This window comes from Staurois parvus, unplaced genomic scaffold (assembly GCF_062004578.1).
Source record: "Staurois parvus isolate SC_StPar_1 unplaced genomic scaffold, SC_StPar_1.0 ptg000138l, whole genome shotgun sequence".
Lineage (NCBI taxonomy): Eukaryota > Metazoa > Chordata > Amphibia > Anura > Ranidae > Staurois > Staurois parvus.
In genome coordinates, this window is record NW_028317934.1 from 1,033,405 (window position 1) to 1,056,813 (window position 23,409).

The 23,409-nt window shown below is 38.4% G+C and overlaps 1 protein-coding gene across 7 annotated transcripts in view; it reads left to right on the top strand.

Moving 5' to 3' along the window:
- PAX6 (paired box 6) overlaps window positions 1–23,409 on the top strand; it is a 62,346-nt gene that overhangs the window by 23,409 nt on the left and 15,528 nt on the right. For 4 of the 7 annotated variants that reach the window (XM_089673471.1, XM_089673470.1, XM_089673474.1 and 1 more), the window contains exons 4-9: window positions 4,842–4,972; window positions 5,461–5,502; window positions 5,594–5,809; window positions 6,089–6,254; window positions 21,639–21,797; window positions 22,685–22,767. In XM_089673471.1, the coding sequence (XP_089529597.1) occupies window positions 4,842–4,972; window positions 5,461–5,502; window positions 5,594–5,809; window positions 6,089–6,254; window positions 21,639–21,797; window positions 22,685–22,767 (797 nt within the window). The remainder of the gene's footprint in view (window positions 1–4,841; window positions 4,973–5,460; window positions 5,503–5,593; window positions 5,810–6,088; window positions 6,255–21,638; window positions 21,798–22,684; window positions 22,768–23,409) is intronic. The other 3 variants (XM_089673473.1, XM_089673475.1, XM_089673476.1) reach the window with 2 other exon arrangements.

The window sequence follows — 23,409 nt, forward strand, 5'->3', positions numbered from 1 at the left end:
AAATATAAAAGCCATGCCCTCCCCCCCCCCCCATCCTTAAACATTCTGCTGGAAAGAAGTGGTCCCTCCTCTAACTTGTCCCATTGATGACCAAGGGTGGGGGGTAATAAAAATAATTTAAAAAAAATTATATATAAAAACTAGAATTAAATAGAAGGTATAAGACGTGCCAGTTAACATCCTTTAAAATATACAAGTTGTGCCCCCCCATCCTTATAAATTCTGCTGCCAAGAAGTGGTCCCTCTTCTAATTTGATCCATTGATGATCAAGGGATGCCTACAGATTGTGGTGTGGGGGGTAATAAAAATTATATATAAAAAATAGAATTAAATAGAAGGTATGAGAAGTGCCAGTTAACAGTTAAAATATAAAAGTCATGCCCCCCCCCTCTATCCTTAAACATTCTGCTGGAAAGAAGTGGTCCCTCTTCTAATTTGTCCCATTGATGACCAGGGGTGGGGGGTAATATACAAGTTGTGCCCCCCTATCCTTAGTCTGCTGGCAAGAAGTGGTCCCTCTTCTAATTTGATCCATTGATGACCAAGGGATGCCTACAGATTGTGGTGTGGGGGATAATAAAAAATATACAACAACCAGAATGAAATAGAAGGTATAGAAAAATGCCAGGTAACATCCTTTAAATATAAAAGTCATGCCCCCCCATCCTTAAACATTCTGTTGGAAAGAAGTGGTCCCTCTTCTAATTTGTCCCATTGATGATCAAGGGTGGGGGGTAATACAAATAATTAAAAAATTATAAAAACTAGAATAAAATAGAAGGCATAGCAAATGTCAGTTGACTTCCTTTAAAATATACAAGTTATGCCCCCCCCCCCCCCATCCTTATAAATTCTGTTGGAAAGAAGTGGTCCCCCTTCTAATTTTTCAATTGATGACCAAAGGTGTCCCATTGTCCCATTGATTACCAGGGGGGTGGGTAATAAAAATAAAACAATAAATATATAAAAACATCCTTTAAAATATACAAGTTGCCCCCCCCCCATCCTTATAAATTCTGCTGGCAAGAAGTGGTCCCTCTTCTAATTTGATCCATTGATGATCAAGGGATGCCTACAGATTGTAGTGTGGGGGGTAATAAAAATTATATATAAAAACTAGAATTAAATAGAAGGTATAGGAAGTGCCAGTCAACATCCTTTACAATATACAAGTTGTGCCCCCCCCCATCTTTATAAATTCTGCTGGCAAGAAGTGGTCCCTCTTTTAATTTGTCCCATTGATGACCAGGGGTGGGGGGTAATAAAAATAATAAAAAAAATGTATATATAAAAACTTTAATCAAATAGAAGGTATAGGAAGTGCCAGATAACATCCTTTAAAATATAAAAGTTGTGCTCCCTATCCTTATAAATTCTGCTGGCAAGAAGTGGTCCCTTTTCTGATTTGTCCCATTGATGTCCAGGGGTTGGGGGGTAATAAAAATAATAAAAAAAATTATATATAAAAACTTCAATTAAATAGAAGGTATAGGAAGTGTCAGTTGACTTCCTTTAAAATATACAAGTTGTGCCCCCCACATCCTTATAAATTCTGCTGGCAAGAAGTGGTCCCTCTTCTAATTTGATCCATTGATGACCGAGGGATGTCCATAGATTGTATTGTGGGGGGTAATAAAAATTATATATAAAAACTAGAATTATATAGAAGGTATAGGAAGTGCCAGTTAACATCCTTTATGAAGATGGAGAGGCACAACGTGTATATTTTAAGTTCTGCTGCCAAGAAGTGGTCCCTCTTCTAATTTGATCCATTGATGACCGAGGGATGCCTATAGATTGTGGTGTGGGGGGTAATAAAAATTATATAAAAATATAGAATCATATAGAAGGTATAGGAAGTGCCAGTTAACATCCTTTATGAAGATGGGGAGGCACAACGTGTATATTTTACATTTTGCTGGCAAGAAGTGGTCCCTCTTCTAATTTGATCCATTGATGACTGAGGGATGTCTACAGATTGTATTGTGGGGGGTAATAAAAATTATATATAAAAACTAGAATCAAATAGAAGGTATAAGAAGTGCCAGTTAACATCCTTTATGAAGATGGGGAGGCACAACGTGTATATTTTACATTTTGCTGGCAAGAAGTGGTCCCTCTTCTAATTTGATCCATTGATGACCGAGGGATGTCTACAGATTGTATTGTGGGGGGTAATAAAAATTATATGTAAAAACTAGAATTAAATAGAAGGTATAGGAAGTGCCAGTTAACATCCTTTATGAAGATGGGGAGGCACAACGTGTATATTTTAAATTCTGGCAAGAAGTGGTCCCTCTTCTAATTTGATCCATTGATGACCAAGGGAAGCCCCTAGATTGTGGTGTGTGGGGGGGGGGGAGGGAATCATTAAAAATATAAAGATAGAATTAAATAGAAGGTAATATGAAGTGGCAGTTTGTGAAGTGAAAAGACATAAAAGTGTTGCCCCTCCACCTCTGGTTTTCTTCTTGTTGTGGAAGGAACTCGTGCTAGGCTTATCTCTGAGCCTGAGTGCTCTTCAGATCCGGCTAGAAAGGGTCGTTTTTTATCATGGTAGCATTTGTCCTGACGATGCAATTTTCAGAAGCAGAGGACTGTCATAAAGTGGGAGGGATGCCTACAGATTTTTGGTGTGGGGGTAATAAAAATCATATGTAAAAACTAGAATCAAATAGAAGGTATAAGAAGTGCCAGTTAACATCTTTTATGAAGATGGGGAGGCACAACGTGTATGTTTTAATTTCTGCTGGCAAGAAGTGGTCCCTCTTCTAATTTGATCCATTGATGACCAAGGGATGCCTATAGATTGTGGTGTGCGGGGGGGGGGGTAATAAAAATTATATATAAAAACTAGAATTAAATAGAAGGTATAGGAAGTGCCAGTTAACATCCTTTATGAAGATGGGGAGGCACAATGTGTATATTCTAAATTCTGGCAAGAAGTGGTCCCTCTTCTAATTTGATCCATTGATGACCAAGGGATGTCTATAGATTGTATTGTGGGGGGTAATAAAAATTATATGTAAAAACTAGAATCAAATAGAAGGTATAAGAAGTGCCAGTTAACATCCTTTATGAAGATGGGGAGGCACAACGTGTATGTTTTAAATTCTGCTGGCAAGAAGTGGTCCCTCTTCTAATTTGATCCATTGATGATCAAGGGATGACTATAGATTGTGGTGTGTGTGTGTGTGTGTGTGTGGGGGGGGGGGGGGGTAATAAAAATGATATACAAAACTAGAATCAAATAGAAGGTATAAGAAGTGTCAGTTAACATCCTTTATGAAGATGGGGAGGCACAACGTGTATATTTTAAATTCTGGTAAGAAGTGGTCCCTCTTCTAATTTGATCCATTGATGACTGAGGGATGCCTACAGATTTTTGGTGTGGGGGGGTAATAAAAATTATATGTTAAAACTAGAATTAAATAGAAGGTATAGGAAGTGCCAGTTAACATCCTTTATGAAGATGGGGAGGCACAACGTGTATGTTTTAAATTCTGCTGGCAAGAAGTGGTCCCTCTTCTAATTTGATCCATTGATGACTGAGGGATGTCTACAGATTGTATTGTGGGGGGTAATAAAAATTATATATAAAAACTAGAATCAAATAGAAGGTATAAGAAGTGCCAGTTAACATCCTTTATGAAGATGGGGAGGCACAACGTGTATATTTTACATTTTGCTGGCAAGAAGTGGTCCCTCTTCTAATTTGATCCATTGATGACCGAGGGATGTCTACAGATTGTATTGTGGGGGGTAATAAAAATTATATGTAAAAACTAGAATTAAATAGAAGGTATAGGAAGTGCCAGTTAACATCCTTTATGAAGATGGGGAGGCACAACGTGTATATTTTAAATTCTGGCAAGAAGTGGTCCCTCTTCTAATTTGATCCATTGATGACCAAGGGAAGCCCCTAGATTGTGGTGTGTGGGGGGGGGAGGGAATCATTAAAAATATAAAGATAGAATTAAATAGAAGGTAATATGAAGTGGCAGTTTGTGAAGTGAAAAGACATAAAAGTGTTGCCCCTCCACCTCTGGTTTTCTTCTTGTTGTGGAAGGAACTCGTGCTAGGCTTATCTCTGAGCCTGAGTGCTCTTCAGATCCGGCTAGAAAGGGTCGTTTTTTATCATGGTAGCATTTGTCCTGACGATGCAATTTTCAGAAGCAGAGGACTGTCATAAAGTGACAAGCCTGCCACAAGTACTTCAAATGATCTTTTCAATTAGCCTCCCATGCATGATCTAGGGCGACTTCCGCCTATTTCCAGAAATTAAGCTCAAACTTGACGTGCAGCTAGCTTTATTTTAAAGACAAATGTCAGAAAGACTCATCATACTTTCCCCCTCTCTTCTATATTTGGTGCTTATTTATTTGCTAAGAAGCCAGCGCTCCTGCAAGACGATTTATCAGCCCTCTGCCAGCTGAGCAGAGCACATCCTCTCCAGGGAAAGGCTCCCTTAGCTGGGATCACCCTTCAGGTTTGGGGGATCTTTTTTTTTTTTTTAAAACCCAAAACTCCAAAAATCAGAGGATCACTCAGGACTATTTCAGTAGAGCAGTTTTGGACTTCCTTATTTCTAGTCCGGTGCCTAGGCTCATTTGCTGACAGCTGATGCTTGTAGGAGGCGTTGGAAGAGATTGGGGTTTATTTGGCTGCTGGAGTTAGGAGTTTGTAGACCCATTCGATGGGATGGCTGGAACAGGACGATGTGTGGGGGTTGGAGAAGCGTGTTTTTTTTTTTTTTTTGTTTTTTTGTTTTTATGAATTGGACGTCAGGGTGCGTCTGAGGCGTTGACGCATATGTACTGTTTTTTTCTCCTGTCCTCAGGTCACAGCGGCGTTAACCAGCTCGGTGGCGTTTTTGTGAACGGCAGACCCCTGCCCGATTCTACACGGCAGAAGATCGTAGAGCTGGCTCACAGCGGAGCAAGACCGTGCGATATCTCCAGGATCCTTCAGGTGACAAACGCAGCTTTCAACGCAAATGCTCTTCTTACTGTGATACCCATTTGATATAATGCTGCCCCTCCAGCTTTTTTTATTCGGCATTCATCTGCTTCAATATAAAAAAAAAGGAATAAAATAGATCTTTTTACTTTTTTTAAAAAATAATTTGATACCAGATTTATAAGAACTTTGCATGTTTCAAACGTGCATCTGTACTGATTAGCGTTGATCTCCTTTGTACTGATTAGCGTTGATCTCCTTTGTACATAGACTCCTATGTTTTGGCTCTTACTACTCCCTCCTCTTATTAGGACTAATTAGGACTGTTCTTATCAGTTCCAGTTTAGGTTGTAGGCGAGTTAAACAACAACAACAAAAAAAATCTATTTTTTTTTATTGAACTGTTTAGTGATTTAGAGTGTGTAGGGCCACAAAATGTAAAATGATCAGCCAAGCCATAAGTTCTCATGTACCATTGAAGGTATATTTTTGTATTATAGAGCCATGCAGATGCAAAAGTTCAAGTGCTGGATAGTCAAAACGTAAGCTTGTCATTGTTTAATGCCTACTATAAAATTGTACTATTGTCTTGAAATTATTCATAATGTGGTTTGTTGTCGTTGTTCTGTGCAGGTCTCCAACGGCTGCGTGAGTAAGATTTTGGGGAGGTATTACGAGACTGGATCCATCAGGCCCAGAGCCATCGGGGGCAGCAAACCCAGGGTGGCCACCCCAGAAGTGGTTAGCAAAATAGCCCAGTATAAGCGAGAGTGCCCCTCCATCTTTGCCTGGGAGATCCGGGACAGGTTGCTGTCTGAAGGCGTCTGTACCAACGACAACATCCCTAGTGTAAGTCAATGACAGGAGGGAGGGGAGGGTGGGGGGTTGCGTTAGAGCGCGTCGGGGAAAAAAACGCGTCGGGGGGGGCTTAACGCGTTGTACAAACGGTACCTGGCGGCTGTTGTAACTCGAGGGAATTGTTCCCAGAAGCTGGATACCATCTCTAATGACTTGACCAATATAAAAGTAACTAACTAACTATTACACATGCATTTCACTTTTTTTTTTTCTAATTGTCGGACTTTCTTTGTTACCTATGACTTGAACTGTCGCGATCTCCCTCCGCAGGTATCGTCGATAAACCGAGTGCTGCGCAACCTGGCTAGCGAGAAGCAACAGATGGGCGCAGATGGCATGTATGACAAGCTGAGGATGCTGAACGGACAGACGGGCACCTGGGGGACCCGGCCAGGGTGGTACCCGGGCACGTCGGTGCCAGGACAGCCGGCGCAGGGTAAATACTCGGCTCACTCTGCACCGGGGCTCGGGAACCGTGTATATATGTGTGTGTGTGTTACATCGGATCGGATGTTCTGCACAACGATCTGCTCGTTCCAAGTGTCTGCTGATCATACAAGAGGAGGATTTGGAGGGGTGTATGTGGTTGCAGGTTTACTTTGACATCTTCCAGTATGTTTTGCAGAATAATTGGATCAGAGCTTGCTGAATGGATTTGTAGATGTGTGCTGGATTTTGTTACATAGAAAAGGCGATCAGATTGTGATTTGTGTTTCCATGATGTGATAGGAGGAAATAATCTGATTTGTGGATGTTATTGTACTAGACAGATAGATCGATAGATAGATAGATAGATAGATAGATAGATAGATAGATATAAAGAAAGAAAGGACATACTTTAAATATATATATATATATATGTGTGTTTGTGTGTGTATATATATATATATAGAAAGAGAGAGAGAGAAATTAACAGGATGGGATAGATTGATCATATTGTAAATAAAAATAGCTACATAGATATTATAGGTAAATGTATATATATATATTGGATAGATAGATAGATAGACAATACTGTAAATATATATATATGTATATATATATATATATATATATATATATATAAAATGTGTGTGTAGAAAGAGAGAGATTGGCAGGATGAGATGGATATAGAAAGATTGATCATACTGTAAATCAAATAGCTGCATAGATATTATAGGTAAATGGACATATATATATATACATATATATATATATATCACAGATAGATAGATAGATAATTCTGTAAATAAATATATATATATATATATATATATATATATATATATATATATATATAATGTGTTTGTAGAAAGAGAGAGATTGACAGGATGAGATGGATAGATTGATCGTACTGTAAATCAAATAGGTACATAGATATTATAGGTAAATGAACAGATAGCTATATCATGCATACATAGATAGAGAGACTAGATAGATAGATAGATACATAGATAGATAGATAGATAGATAGATAGATAGATAGATAGATAGATAGATAGATAGATAAATAGATAGGTAGGACGTACTGAAAATAAGGTAGCTAAATAGATATTATAGGTAAATGGAGAGATAGCTATATCATGGATGGATAGATAGATAGATAGATAGATAGATAGATAGATAGATAGATAGATGATAGATAAATAAATAGAAAGAAAGAAAGAGAGCTGTAATAGACAGCTCAAGATAAATATATTAAAGTTGATTTAGTAAAGTAGTTGACCATTTTCACTTAATTGAGTGAAAATTCACTTGAATTATCCAATCAAGAGAAACACAAATTCCTGTTTATTTCTTTTGCACATGACTGGGTTTTGAAAGAAAACAACGCTACAATTTATTGAGTGAAGATTCTCAACATATACAAAGAGGGAGAGAGAAAGAGAGAGAAAGGATTCCAGAAGAGTAATTGCTGCACACTTTCATATTCTTTCTAAACAAAGTAACTGTAGCTTTCGTTACTTTGTATTTTGCACATTGCAATAAAGACTACTGCAATTACTGGTCTATTTTTCTATATTTAGGAGACACATCACTGACCTGTAAGGTACTAGTGCTGCTTTGCATACTCTATATAAATAAATAGATATGTAGATATAGATAGATAGATAGAAGATAGATAGATAGATAGATAGATAGAAGATAGATAGATAGATAGATAGATAGATAGATAGATAGATAGATATAGCTACACCTATAGATATAGAAAGATGGATGCATTTGCATGGCTGGAGGGATAGGTGTATGGACTGATGGATAATGCTGTATATATTGGCCATGTTATGTTGTGCTCCATATAGGTAGATAATGCTGTGTTCTTGTTTGTGTATGTATGAGACCGCATGCCTGGATTACACAGAGTCAAATATTGGTATAGTTTATCCTGCACTCTTGTTTTATATCTGTATATGTTTGCAAAATTTAAAGACTGGCACACTGGGCATTATATAATGGCAGAGATCCCCCCAGTCCTTCACATTGTGTTCTCTCTCTGCCCTGTGGTGGGGCTGGCAGTGGTCGTAGGGTCAGCTCAGCAGGGTGCCCCCCACAAGGCACAAGGCAGAGTCTGCCCCTAGCCTGGCAGATGTGGCACAGTATTCTGAAGGATGTATTCAGTAGATTGGTGAATGAATTAGTCAAGTGGGTAACTTGTTCTCCAGACTTGCCAGCCTGTGTTTAATACAGCCAAGTTGAACGTAATGTATATGTCTTGAACTTCTGTTTTAAAACCTTTCCTTACCCGTATTTTGATTGGGACAGTGATTCACCCTATAAATGTGGCATATCCCTATAGTAGTGCCAGTGGGCACAGCACTGATAGGTTAGTGAATGGCACATATTTTTCAGGGTTGTTGAGGATTGGCAGAATTTGTGCAGGGCTTCAGTGGATGTATGTGTTTTTTTTTTATCATGGATGTACCAGAGGCACAAACATAGCAGAGCATTGGCACAACAGAGCACGGGGCAACTTCTGACATTTATGCCACTGGGGCATATCATATACATGAAAGCGCCTGTAGCCCAGTGGTCACAACAGACTGTAAGACAAGAGGTGCCACTAGGAAAGGCCCACACCAATTCACTCTTCAGGCAAACCCATTCCATCCTTGAATCAATATTTTATTTATTTATTTTATATAATTTTTTTTAACAAATACTTATACAGAGAGAAACATCACAATACAAAGAATAATACCATACTACACTCAACATAACATAACAATACATGTTCTAATTCATCCCATCCTTATAGACCAAAATTTCCAACAAATTCCAAAGCCTTCACTTTCCCACCAATCCCCTTCCATTTTCAAGTATACAGATTTATTGGTGCGCTTATGCCTTTTTTGTATTCTGCTTTTCTCAAAGCAGTGTCAGCTCTGGTAAAAATATTGTCAAATAATAACAATACTATTAGTTTTAATACACCACTTGTGCATTTCACAGCATTTTCATTGTCCTTTTTTTAAACCAATATGATAATGCGCCCCATATCTTTTCTGTACCTTGGACAGCTGCCATTGCTGCCTGACCCAGCTTGTGCCAGAAGGTTGGTGGATAGAGAAGTCCTTATGGCCATATGGTAAGGCTTCTGCACAGCAGTAAGTTATAGGTCATCTGCAGCGCTCACGTACCTTTTCCTGCCTGCATTTGAGAAAGCAGAGGACATCTTGTGAGCCCTATTTAATAAACTGTAGATGGTGGCTGATTTTTTTAATATACCCAATACTCTGAAACAGGGAAAATGTTATTGTTACACCCCTTCAGCCTTTTTTTTTTTAGCATTTTGTATTTCTCCTTTAGTAAATCACCTTTAAATATGGGGTTATTACGTCCTATTGTGTGAATATGGCTTTAGTAAGATCAGGAACAGTGATGTGTGCATTATAATGGCTTATTGTAGATAGATTCCTATACAAGGGGCTGTTTAATGAATCCATGAAAAGCACAGTATCCCATATCAACCAATCCAATTGCACCTTTGTTCCTTTAAGCAGTCAGAACATTTAAAGTCATTTCTTGCTGACTGATATGGCTGCAATTTTCTATATACGTGTTTATTCTTGTAGGCATGCTGGTGATGAAAAGGGGACTGGATCTTCCCCAATGCCAGGAAGCATTCCTATTAAAGTATCCATATGGCGTATAGATGACAATGGAAGGAGAGTTTAATTAATTTCCAGAATCTCCTATATACGGCTCCTATTCTCCCCAACCCCTGATGGTCCCTTATTCATTCAGACTAGGTGCAGGGACACAACCTGCTTTTTGTGTGCAGTCTAGAAGTGTCTGCCCAACGTTCTCCACAATGGATGTTTCTGTCACACAGAAGAATTTGTTATGGGAACAGTCCTGTCGCTATGTAATTGCTCATTAGAGATCGTTTTGTTTCTCATTAAGGAGACATGAATAAGCGTCTAGTTGGAGGGGCAAGCTGTGGAAATGTTTCACAGGAGACCCTTGGACACGATATGGTCCTGCTTGCCAATTAGAAAGACAATATAAGAAGGGGGTCTAAGATGGGAAAGTGGGGCTCTGGTCAACGATGATCCTTATACTGGTTGTCAGCCACAGAAGGACCCTTGAGCTAAAGAGAGTGACACCTCCCTGTCCGCTCACAAAAAAGATGGCTGCAGGTCATTGGATCAACTTTAAAACCTTGTTTACACTCCACTTTTACCGCTGCAGCAGGCTAAGACCAAATCATCGTTCATGCACATCTGGAGGCAAGGAGCATGCCTAGAGCATGACGAATATTATCGTTCCGGCTAGCCATAGGCTGGACCTTTATCAGGGAAGAAGGTTATTACAGATTGGGAAATTCTCAGTTACGTTCTACAAATGGATTGTTTAACATCATTACTTCAGTACAGTTTGCGTAAATTAGTGATAGACATACATGACATTATTTATGACAGTCAAATCATAAAGATAAATAGAATAGTTTAAGGTGGTAGAATAGTGGAGAGGAAAACAAAAGCTTTGGTGAGCCGGAAAGCCCAAATCAGGGGCCAGATGAATACATACATAAAAAAAAGAAATGGTATACAAATATAAGGGAGATATATAAAATTAAAAGAGTGAGAATTTTTGGTTCTAAACTGTTGAAATTACATGAAAGATCAATGCCCCTAGAAGCAGACAGAGGTTGTCTTAAACAAATTCAGACAGCTACAAATGATAGATAGATAGATAGATAGATAGATAGATAGATAGATAGATAGATAGATAGATAGATGTGAAAAAGGTTAGATTTTGGTCTTCACCCCAAACAGTGTGCACTATTGTGTTTTTAGTTCTTGTTTATTTTCATTCTTTTTTTAAATTACTGTGTACTTCTATCTGCTTCAGAGTGTTGCAATTCTTTATAGTGTGTCCAAAAACTCTACACAAAAATTGTAACCATTTTATTTTAGTGCGCCCCAACATGGGGTGTTGCTGTGAACTGAATCCACAGGATATAAGGCTGACTACTTTGTTCTTGCCATTTCAGTTGTTAAAGGCTGACGTAGCATGCTGGGATTTACAGAACCCCAACAGCTAGACAGAGGTTGCCTGATGATTTTATATATATATATATATATATATATATATATATATATATATATATATATATATATGATTTTCGGTAAGGCTAACAAAGCATGCTGGGACATACGACTTCTCTATAAGTAGGTTGAAGCTTGTTCAAGACTAAAAGTTTAAAGCAGTTAAGATAGTCAAGCAGAGAGATATGTAGATAAACAGAATAAAGTGCAACAGCGCTAGGTGTCTAATAATTAAAAAGAGAAAATAAATGAATAAATAAATAAAACAAGCAGCTAGCATAGGAAGTAAACCTCGAGAACTTCGGATAGTGAATTGACCATAGAAAATATATTCAAGACTAAGAAAGTTTAAAGCAGTTAAGATAGTCAAGCAGATAGATATGTAGATAAACAGGTGTGCATTATGTATGTTTACATCTAAAAGGCTAGAATATCTTTAGTGCTATCTATATATATGCAATTTTAGATGTAGAAATAAACTCCATTCAGACCTTTGGGCTGATCTGCTAAAAGAGTTGAGAATCGTCACACAATAAATTGTGTGAATATTCACTCTCATCATCCAATTATATTAAATTACTATTAATATTACTTTGAATACCCAGTCATGTGTACAGTTTGTGTGAAGATTCTCAACTATTTTAGTAAATCATCCTCTATGCATTGCATTAATGCAACATATTATCATGCATCAAGGCGTGCTGCATTTAGGCCTCATGCAGACTAACGTCAAGGTTGTCTTCTGGCAGTGTTTTTTCCCAGAAGAACAGTTTAGATGTGAATATTGAATGCTTTTGCGTTAGGATGTATTAAACAAAATGCCTGAGTGCTCTCATAATACATACAGCTCTGACTTCTGATGCACAGTGGCAATGCGATCCCCATGGGAGACATCACTAGTCACTGGCCACTGCCGAAGCAAATGCCCACTGCACCTAACAATGTGCAAGGAAGCTCCGACAATGATGCATAACGTCATGGATAACAGCTTCCTGGAGCAAAAAAGAAAAAATGTGTAATTTCCTTTGTTGATGGAGGCATGTAAAGGTCTCTGGCATTTACACGCATCTAGCTATGTTCAACTATGCAAAATCAACAATAAATTGGAGAATTTTTATATTTTGGTAATTGGAGCTAAACATTTCTCATGTAAACGGTTCTGATCCATTCAGTACTGTTCCCTTTATAGATCTGAAAGCTCTATCGTGATGTTAGTGGGCATGAGGCTTTAGGCATCTTATTTATATACAGCCACACACCCACTCTTATACTTAGAGTATCCTTTCTCAACCTTTTAACCTCAGAGGAACCCTTGAAATAATTTGAAGGTACCAGGAAACCTCTATTAAAGCTTATTAATTGAAGGTCAATGAAAAAAATTGCATTGGTGGCCAGTAGGAAGAATGGAACCCTTACAGTAGTGGTCAGAATGTCACCCTTACAGACAGCTCAAAAAAGACCATTAATGTCATGCCGCTAGCTCTGCCAAGTGGTGTTGGCCATGGAACTATGCAGTCACCATCAAATGAGAGTTCAGTCAGCCTTGACTCAAGCAACTCCTTGCATCCTTTAGAGAAACCCCAGTTCCTAGTATAATGGCTGACCTAGAGTCATTTTGTATTTTGGTTCTCACTTGCACATACACAGTACAATGGTCAATGTATCCTGCAAAATTATGGCTCACCCGTGCATTCCCAGTCACATAAAACTAAGTGCCAGAGACGTGAAGAACTCATCTCTCGAACAGAAGACATTTTAGAAGTAGCATTAATTAGAAGTTGTATCGCTCTTAGAACATCCATGCTCCTTTACACTTCCCCTCATTCCCTCTCCCTCTCTCTCCTTCCTAATGTGCTTTCCTTGCTCGGGGATGTTGCTGTTTCATAAGAGCCCATTACCCAGAAAGCATAAGGCAGGGTGAGGTCTCAGAGGGCTACAAATATGTTCCCAATATTAGCAACACCATGAAACAGTGAATGAAATAATAGACACACAGAAGGCTTGACAGAACAAAAAAAAAAGGGAGAGACATCTCAGTCCTGGAGAAAATTCTCCAGCGATTTAGTGGTTTTAAGGATCACTGAGACACTTTTCTCCCTCTCTCTTTTTTTTTGCTCATAAGTCTAAAGCTCTCTATAGGATTTAGACATTTTCTCTTTTCAACAGATGCTCCTATGTTTTGATCCCAGCTCTGGAGCTGAAAGGTGCCTGGATCGGTTTTTGCTATCTTATTTTGCTGGTTTTCCGCCTCACTGATTAAGACACTAAGAAACTCAGGAATGATTCTAATTTCCCAGAGCCCCCTATTTCCCCCCTTCTCTCTTCCAAGAAACAAATCCCATACACCGCGTCAGATGGTCTAGCTGTAGGATAATGGGACACACATTCACTCTCCCTTCTTTATGGATTAGGTCCTGTAAGGTGGAGCAGGCCTATTCACTGGCTCCTTTTTAGGGCTTTCTAAATAGACCTTAAAGAAGATATCTTAATTGAGTGTCAGTTTTTTATTATATGTAACTCAATATCAGAAGGCAGCGCACTGGAGGTATTTGAAGCTGAAAGAAGGAGAGGGAGCTGCTAGGTGTGAGCCACTGGGTAAGCCGGCTCCTTCTTTACACATTCCCAGAGCGCAACCAGGGAAGGAAGGAGGGGGCAATTTCTATTCTCTGGATTTAAAATTATACACGGCTAACGTTTTTAACCCCGGTTAAGGCCTCTCAAAAGATCGTTTAAAGCTCTTTTTTTTTTTGGGGAGAGCCAGCACACAAGGCATAAGCATACAGAGACACTTAAACTCTTATGCAGCAGCAGTGGATAGACACATACAGTATACAGTGCTATGAGCCACTGTTCTATATGCCCATATATTAAAATAGGATCTGGGGAAGCTTTGTTATAGAGCTGGTAAAGGCAGACCAATTTGTACTAACAGCGCGACATATACCCAATCATCTTTGTCAAACTGACATATATATCCTGACTTTTAAAAAAAATAAATACAGATATTTATATAAGGAGGACAATTTACTCAGTGCTTTACATCAGTCTCTGGCCTCAAGGAGCTTACAGTCTAAAATCCCTATCTCACATGCATACATACACACAATACGAGGGCCACCTTGGACAGGAGCAAATTAACCCACTAGCCCATCTTTGAAGCGTGGAAGGAAACCTGCGCAAGTACAAGGAGAACATGCAATCTCCATGCAGATCAGATAGAGTTATCACCAGAATATGTAGATAGATAGATAGATAGATAGATAGATAGATAGATAGATAGATGGATGGATAGGTGGATAGATAGATGGATAGGTGGATAGATGGATAAATAGATAGATAGATAGATAGATAGATAGATAGATAGATAGATAGATAGATAGATAGATAGATAGATAGATAGATAGATGGATGGATGGATGGATAGATAGATGGATAGATAATAGATAGATGGATAGATAGATAGATAGATAGATAGATAATAGATAGGTGGATAGATAGATAGATAGATAGATAGATAGATAGATAATAGATAGGTGGATAGATAGATAGATAGATAGATAGATAGATAGATAGATAGACAGAAAGATACTGACTCCGTAAATATTAACTTTTCATAAATCTGTCACAAACCTGAACACTTCAAGCTGAGCATGAGAAATAAAAGAACAAATACATGCTGCCTTTAGTCAAAAAACATGTCAGAATGATCAGAACATTCAAAGATACAGATTTATAGGTAGCTGAATATAAAGCATTTCACCTTTTTTTTAAAGTTAAGTTTGGCCCCACCCCCAATGTTCCCTGTTGGTCCTTTAGAAGTTATCTCACTATGCAATAGGGATGCTCAAAATGTAGAGTGGGAGAGCACTCCTCAGCTCATTCATCGAATGGTCTGTGGACTCCTGATGAAAGAAGGAATCATATGGGTCTGGTGCTGGATTGATTTATTACAGGATATTTAATGGAAGATTGCATGTAACATCACCTGACTCAGAGAGGTTGATTTACTAATGGCGTAGAAACCATTCACTTTGTAAATAAAATGTATACTCGCACATGATTGGGTATTGGGTCTACCCAAAATCACATTATTACTACAATTCACTTTGGTACTTTACCAACCTCTATTCTTTTAGCAAATCAACCCAACTGACATCCATGGCTGGAATTGTGGAGGCTAGTTCCAGGGCAGGGCAGACCTATGAAGCATCCTGCACAGTAATTTTGTGCCAGCCCTTGACTAATACAACTTTTAGGATTGAGCAAGGGAGGTTTCCAGCACCGAATGGAAGTCTTGAGAGGTTACAACCATCATGTCAGGTTTCCCTAAATGAACATAGATTAAAGGGTTGGTACTACATTAATAAGTACTAGGATGAAAATTATATAGGGAAAAAGGGATTTTTATAATATAGTGGATTCAAAGTGACCACCAAGAATCTTTCAAGGCACAGTCTTCAAAATCTGGCATGGTTTCTATAAATCAAAGGCAATAAACAACTAATAAATGTTGCATTTAAGATAAAGTACATACCTGCTATAAGCCAACAGTAAGCAACTATAAAATGACGCATTTAGGTATATGACATATGTTCTGTAGGCCTGCAGTATCTGGTATTGACTTCTTCTGTCTGTAATAGATGACATTTATGTCCGTTTGTATTAAGTGATTGTTGACTGTGCAGTGATGATGATGGGAAGTCAGAACCACAAAGGATGATTGCTGATTGGTTGCTATGGCTACTTTAAAAATTGCTAATGTAGTAGGAGTTGTATAAAGTATATAAAAATAATGTACTCAAAGCCAATCATTACGCAATCCAGGAACGATCACATGTTTGTAGGTACAGTGGGACAAGGGGTGATATCCCCTAACCATCTGATCTCTGGGGAATTATTTTTTTTTTTACTCAGCAAATTCTTATGGTTTCCCCAAAAATAGGTCTTATACCGGGTGTGTCTGCACATTTACTGGGTGGATCTTATGACTAAGATCACATTAAGTCCAATAAAAGTTGTTTTCTTTAATAATTTGAGAAATAACTACAGTAGCCAAACACAGACATTCAACAGTCATCAGGCTAAGGAAACAATGATTCGCTGTTAAGTAATGCTGTACACAAGTGGTCTCCAAACTGTGGCCCTTTACCTGCCTTTATCCGGCCCTTGGGACATGGCCCCTGGCATCAATACTGAGGCATATTTCCTGCCACTGACACCAACAATGGGGTACTATTCCTCCTACTGACATCAAAAATGGGGCACTATTCCTCCCACTAACATCAACAATTGGACACTTTACCTTCCACTGACACTAACAACGGGGCAATTTTCCTCCCACTGACACCAACTATGGGGCACTATTCCTCCCACTAACATCAACAATTGGACACTTTTCCTCCCACTGACACCATCAATGGGGCAATATTCCTCCCACTGACACCATTGATGAGGCACTATTCCTCCTAGTGACACCAACTATGGGGCACTATTCCTCCCACTAACATCAACAATTGGACACTTTTCCTCCCACTGACACCATCAATGGGGCAATATTCCTCCCACTGACACCATTGATGGGGCACTATTCCTCCTAGTGACACCAACTATGGGGCACTATTCCTCCCACTAACATCAACAATTGGACACTTTTCCTTCCACTGACATGAACAATGGGGCAATATTCCTCCCACTGACACCATTGATGGGGCACTATTCCTCCCACTGACACCAACTATGGGGCACTATTCCTCCCACTAACATCAACAATTGGACACTTTTCCTTCCACTGACATGAACAATGGGGCAATATTCCTCCCACTGACCCCATTGATGGGGCACTATTCCTCCCACTGACACCAACTATGGGGCACTATTCCTTCCACTGACACCAACTATGGGGCACTATTCCTCCCACTAATACCAAAGATGAGGCATTGTTTACTCCCACTGATGTGTGGACATTTTCTACTCCCGCTGCCCACAGTCTGATCCCCTAAAGTCTGAAGGACTGGCCCTTTGTTTAGAAAGTTTGGAGACACCTGCTGTACAGCATTGACCTTACTGTGCTTAATGAAATGAAAATGTATCTAAACAATTTTTTTAGCTTTGGATAGAATGGTAAGCAATTACAATGTCTGTCAGGTCTTACTGCCTGTGTCCCCTTTAGAGAAATTCACACTCTCTATTTGTCCTGGTGACCACCGTCACCAGCACAGAAAGTGAGGGGAAATCCCAAATTTAGAGTTGTCACCAGAATAGGAATTGAGGGGAAAGCTTTCAATGATGATAGTTGTTCTGGTGACAACTGTCTGAAAGGAGATTTCCTTGACTAGAGAGATTTCCTTTTACGCCTTGTTGTGTATGCAGTACAGAAAATAAAGAGAAATCTCCCCAATGATATAGAGACCCGACAGGCTTTTGAGCCATTCCCTACTTTATCTAAGATGAAAAAACATTTGACTTAAAATAGGCTTAAAGCAGAACTTAAGCCAACAATAACAATATAAAAATGAAGAGCCCATAAAAGATAAAATAACTACGCCAACTTTCACTGCAATATTCAGTGTCAACCAAGAGATTTCCTCTGCAGTATATTTTCGCTCATAGATATCGTCAGCCTGATAGCCAACATCATTCAACCTGCTTTCTTTGAGTCCAGGTCCTCCTGGATCCACCCCCTGCCTATAATTGGACAGTGAAAGTAGAAGCACTACAGTGACTAGCTCATCTCTCCATCACTTTTTCTTCCCATCCGTATGCTTTCTGACAGCACATGATCTAATTGGCCTATTGTACTGCTTCCTCCTCTAACACTCCAGCCCTGCTGTACAATGCATCCAGGGGGCTGCTACCAGGTCAGATTCAGGTATACACTGCTTGCATGTAAAAAATATATGTAATAATGTATTAATGATTACAGATTTGCATAATTTGTGTCCTTTATATTTGCCTAAAGTTCATATTTTAACCCTGTACTTTTTTTTTATTCAAAACTATTTACGAAAGGAGAACCATGTATGCAGCTCCTTGCGTAGTAAACTTTTTTTTTCTTTTTAATGGTGCTTGCTATATTGTGCCATAACAGTTTGCCAGGTGTTACAGGACTACAAGTCACAGCATGTCCTACCAACACTCCCAGCTTGATCTGCTGCTCAATTGCAAGGGTGAGGCTGTGCTGGGACTTAAAAAGCCCCACTATGACTTGCAGTGACCTTCTACTTCTATAGGACAAGTGGCATTTATTACCAAGACAGGCATATTGGTTGGATAATGATATACGACAATTGTAGTTCTTGGTAAGTGAATTAGTACATACAGATCTCTCACTAAGAATGAAGAGCATCGAGGCGCAAAGTCATTGTCAACAATGTTATACTTAGCCAGGATACACTGCAACTTTTACTTTCTGTTGACTTTTTGACAATGGTGCCTACACTCCGGAGGGAACACTGTATTTCCTATGGAGAAAAGGGAATGTCTACTGACAGATCACAGAGATTCTCCAATGTGCTGGAAAAATGCATGCAATACACAAACAGCAGCAAACACACTCAATAAATTAGTATCAGAACACTTCAGAAGCCACAGAGCAGATTTGATGAGTAAATAGAAGGACACTTGTGTGTTAACATGTGAGCTGGAGCTTAGCTAAGCTCCACTAAGTACTTTTTTTTTTTTCTTTTCTGCCGCTGAGTAAATAGCTGCAGTGTATGGACTTATCCCATTGACTCATTTAGGTATTTTTTTTCTCTTTTGGTCCTATAGAAAGTTTAAGAAAGAAAAAAAAGTCCTATATAGCTTTGAGTAGCACAGCCCCAAGGACAGTGATTAATGATGCTTGAGCGTAAAGGTTAACATACTTGCCTGAACAGTCTGTTGACTGGACCCCTTGTGATACAATGTGGATGACTGCGAAATTCAAGAGAATCCCTTTGTTCTGCGTCCTGATTGTGTCCTGAAAATTCTACCCACGGAAGTTTGCCAATCCCCCTGGCCCGAGTGTTTAATAGTTTCTCTTACTCTACCGCCATTGTGCACTGCTGAAAGGCAGCCCCCCTCCTATTCAAGTGTTGGTGGTCATCTCAATAGGTCTACAAACGTCCATATGGTCCGAACTGTAGTTGAATCTGATGATTTAAATGGAAGAGAATGTTGGGGTTTTAAAACATTTCAACGTGTTTGAAAAGACGCCACCAGATTCTGTCACAATTCTATTAACCCTTTTAAGGCACCACCATTGTGCTTGGATATTGCTCTGATCTTAATTCCCACAATATTTAATTACAGAAGGTGCAGGCTCTTTCAAATAAGGAGCTCAGCAGTTTTTGGGCTGCTCTGAGCAAAAAGTCAGCAATCCTTGGCATCGTAATTCCAGATCCGGGCATGTTTTTAAAAAAGAAATCCAAGCATCTTTTCCAGTAAAATCTACACATACTCTGGGCATTTATGGCAGATCTACAAGAGTAAAAAAAAAAGTGATCTGAACACTGTCCACTTTGCAAGGTTTCCTATTTATGTTGATGATTTCAGCCTTTAGACTTGAGGCAACTGATATTTTTTCAAATGGGTGATATACTTGATCTGCCAAGATTTCCCGCCATTATGGAAAATTCTGAGATCTGTGATACAGATTTCCATTACATTCAAACACTAATAATTACTTGTCATTAATCCATGCATGAAATTAAAACTTATAACCTATGGCCAGAATTACAAATACATAATTTCTTAGGAAAATTGTGTTATGTAGCCTGGGAAAGTTTTCCCGCACGTTGAATATTTTCTACAGCCCAGAGACAACAAATTAATGTGTGCAGCAAGTAAAAAAAGAAAATATTTTGTTTTGAAATCTTTTTTGGAAGACTTATGGCCTATTTATAAGGAATTTCCAAACTAAATCAAGTTATACAAATTCTAGGTGGGAGAATTTTCTAAAAGCACCTTCCAGCTGTTATTTATAATTCAGTCTTTTATAGGATGGCACACTTTAAAAATGGAATGAAGTGGCTTTTAAAAGTTGAGAATCGAAATACAACATTTTTGGAAAGCAAAAGGGCAGTCTGGCACAACACTGTCAAATTCATGCTCAGGAAAAGGGAGGGGCTTGTATTAAAAATATTGTTATTGTGTTATACTAATCCAGCAGATTATTTTTGTAGTTGTATAATTGTAGCTTTATTAATATGGGAATTAAAAAAATTGTTTAAAAAAACTGTGAAATTGAAACAACAAAAAATAAATAAATAAATAAATAAATAAATAGATAATCTAACCATACTGAACCTTTATAACAAGTCTTGGAGAGAAAAAAAGTAAAATAATTGGGATCAGCATCATAAGACCACTGTGAATATATGGCATTTTGTAGAGCTGGCCAATGCTGTATTTTCAGCCATGGCAAAATATTCTGAATTGGATATCCTCAAACTCATTAACTCAAATAAGAACAGGTGTGATAATAAATTAATTTAAGTGGCACAATAATGTCATATGCTTATTATAAAGATGCTGAAGTTACATATGTGTGTTACTAAAGTCACTACATTATCTTCTAAAATTATATGCTAATTTATTATTATTATTTTTTTTAAGAAATCATACTTTTCCCTTGCACGCCATATTACAAAGAATGGACAGTCCCTTTATCTAAATATAAAATTCCATTTTCTGCAATTACAGGCTGTTCTTGCTGATGATATAATTACAACTGTTCGCTGTAATAGGTGTCAGGGAATTGCACACTCGTACAATGGTTGAATAAAATTGTAGAACAATGCGCTCACTTCTAAATTCAGAACCTTTAAACATGAAATTGACTGTAGGGAATTCAAATCGAAAATCTAGATAAATATTTCTTTTAGGAGATTACAAGCTTGGCTTGAGTTCTTAATCACATTTTCTGCAAACCTATCAACATTTAATTGATTGCAATTGCTGACAACAGATAATCTCAAGAGAACTGTTAAGACTTTTTTTTTGTTGTAATTGTTAAAGTAGATATTTCATTTTAAAAAGTGCAGCATGTTTAGCGTCTACTAGCTTCAACTTTGTGTAAACATTTTGGGAATTTGAAAATCATCTCAAAAGTTTACTGTTGATCGATTTAATTGGTTGTTAAGGTTTCATTTATATATTCACAGGAAGAAAATTATAGTTAGCTATATAAAAAAATAGACTTCAGTAAAGAAATTGTGCTTTATTTTTGTGGCTTATATACAGTATGTATTGAGCATTTCATATTTTGCTAATGGTAAGGTTGGTCTAATACCAAATGTTCGTTGTTGCAGATGGCTGTCCGCAGCAAGAAGGTGGGGGAGAAAACACAAACTCCATCAGTTCTAATGGGGAAGATTCAGATGAGGCACAAATGAGGCTCCAGTTAAAAAGGAAACTGCAAAGAAACAGAACATCATTCACCCAAGAACAAATAGAAGCACTAGAAAAAGGTATGGCTTACTGTAGTCTATGAATAGTGACGAATCAAGTAAGAGCAGTGAAAATGATAAATACACTTGCTTAAAGTAGATGTAAACCCAGTCACTAAATCCCATTAAGCATTAACAGGTTAATATCATTTTAAGAGTCAGGTTCTCTTTAAAGCTACAGTTTTTATGGTATTTTATTTTATATTTTATTCAGACACTTCCTGTTATAAGGTGACAACACCCTGTCCCTGTTTCCCAGTTGTGCTCCTGTGTTGTCACCCTGGCACAGGGGCTTCTGATGGAAACTCCGAGTGGCTATTCTAACATATTACGCAGGCATGGTCCGCTTTTGTCACCTACAGGAAATGTGCCCTGAGAAATTATATGCATCCAGGGCTGGAGCACATCTAGATAGGAAGTAGCTGCAGGACATCGGAAGCAATGGAGGGAATTACTAAAATTGGTGCAAAATCTTGTTCAGCTCTGCAAAAGAATCCAATCACCTTCCAGGTTTTTTTGTCAAAGCTGAATTGAACAAGCTGAATTTAGAAGCTGACTGGCTACCATGCACAGCTGCACCAGATTCTTAGTGCTCCAATTTTGGTAAATCTCCCCCAATGTGATGCAATAAAATATGCAAAAAAAGTGGAAACACGTATATTGAAATGAAATTCCTTTCAGTTAGGATTTTCATCTGCTTTAAATTGGCGGTAAGGCCAACTCTTCCTTCTGCAAGGCCTCACAAGCAGAGTTTGTCTTTCCTACCCACTCATCAGAACACTTTCAGTTTAGAGAAAGATATGAACAGAGGTCACAACAGCTGAGCCTCTAATTGGATATGTTTAACATCTTTTATAATGAAAACTGTACAGTCTTCTTAACCAACCTGTTCATTTGTGTGCTTGCAGAATTCGAGCGAACCCATTATCCTGATGTGTTTGCCAGAGAAAGATTAGCTGCCAAAATAGACTTGCCAGAAGCTAGAATACAGGTAACGGTTACTATGTAATTAAATCAAATGTTTGACCCCCGGTTTAACGCATGCACCACTTATTTTCAAGCACAACAGTCATCTCGATGGGAGAGGAAGACCCTAGAAAAGCACAGCTTTATTTATAGACTTTATCATGTGTTTGCAGAGGATGAAAGTCATTCCACTCCACTGACAAATTTATCTTGATTCTGTAACATGGAATCTCGGTGGAAGTCGTGAGAAGTTCTCCACATTGAGATTAGGGCATGGCACGGACAGGGTTGATTATTAATCATTTGCCTGAGGGAGTAATATTTCAGATGCCTAAAGTAAACTCTAACGATGAACTTCTCTTATTTGCTCCATTTTGGTGTGTTAAATATACCACTGAAGTGTTTTGTTTTGTTGAAGTGTTAGAAAAATACCTTTTGATCCTGCCAGGACTCCAGTGAGCTTCCTAACTTCTTGTGTACTCTGCCTGTGCTGCACTAAAATCTCATCAGTGTTATAAGACTTGCCCTGATATAGCATACAGAACACCTCCCTACTATGTAAAAATGTATTTAGACAAGTGTTGTCTAGTAGAGGAAGTGTGTTGTGACTGTTAAGGCACCTCCTCCACACCTCATTTCCATAGCATAGTAGGGAGTTATGTTTCCT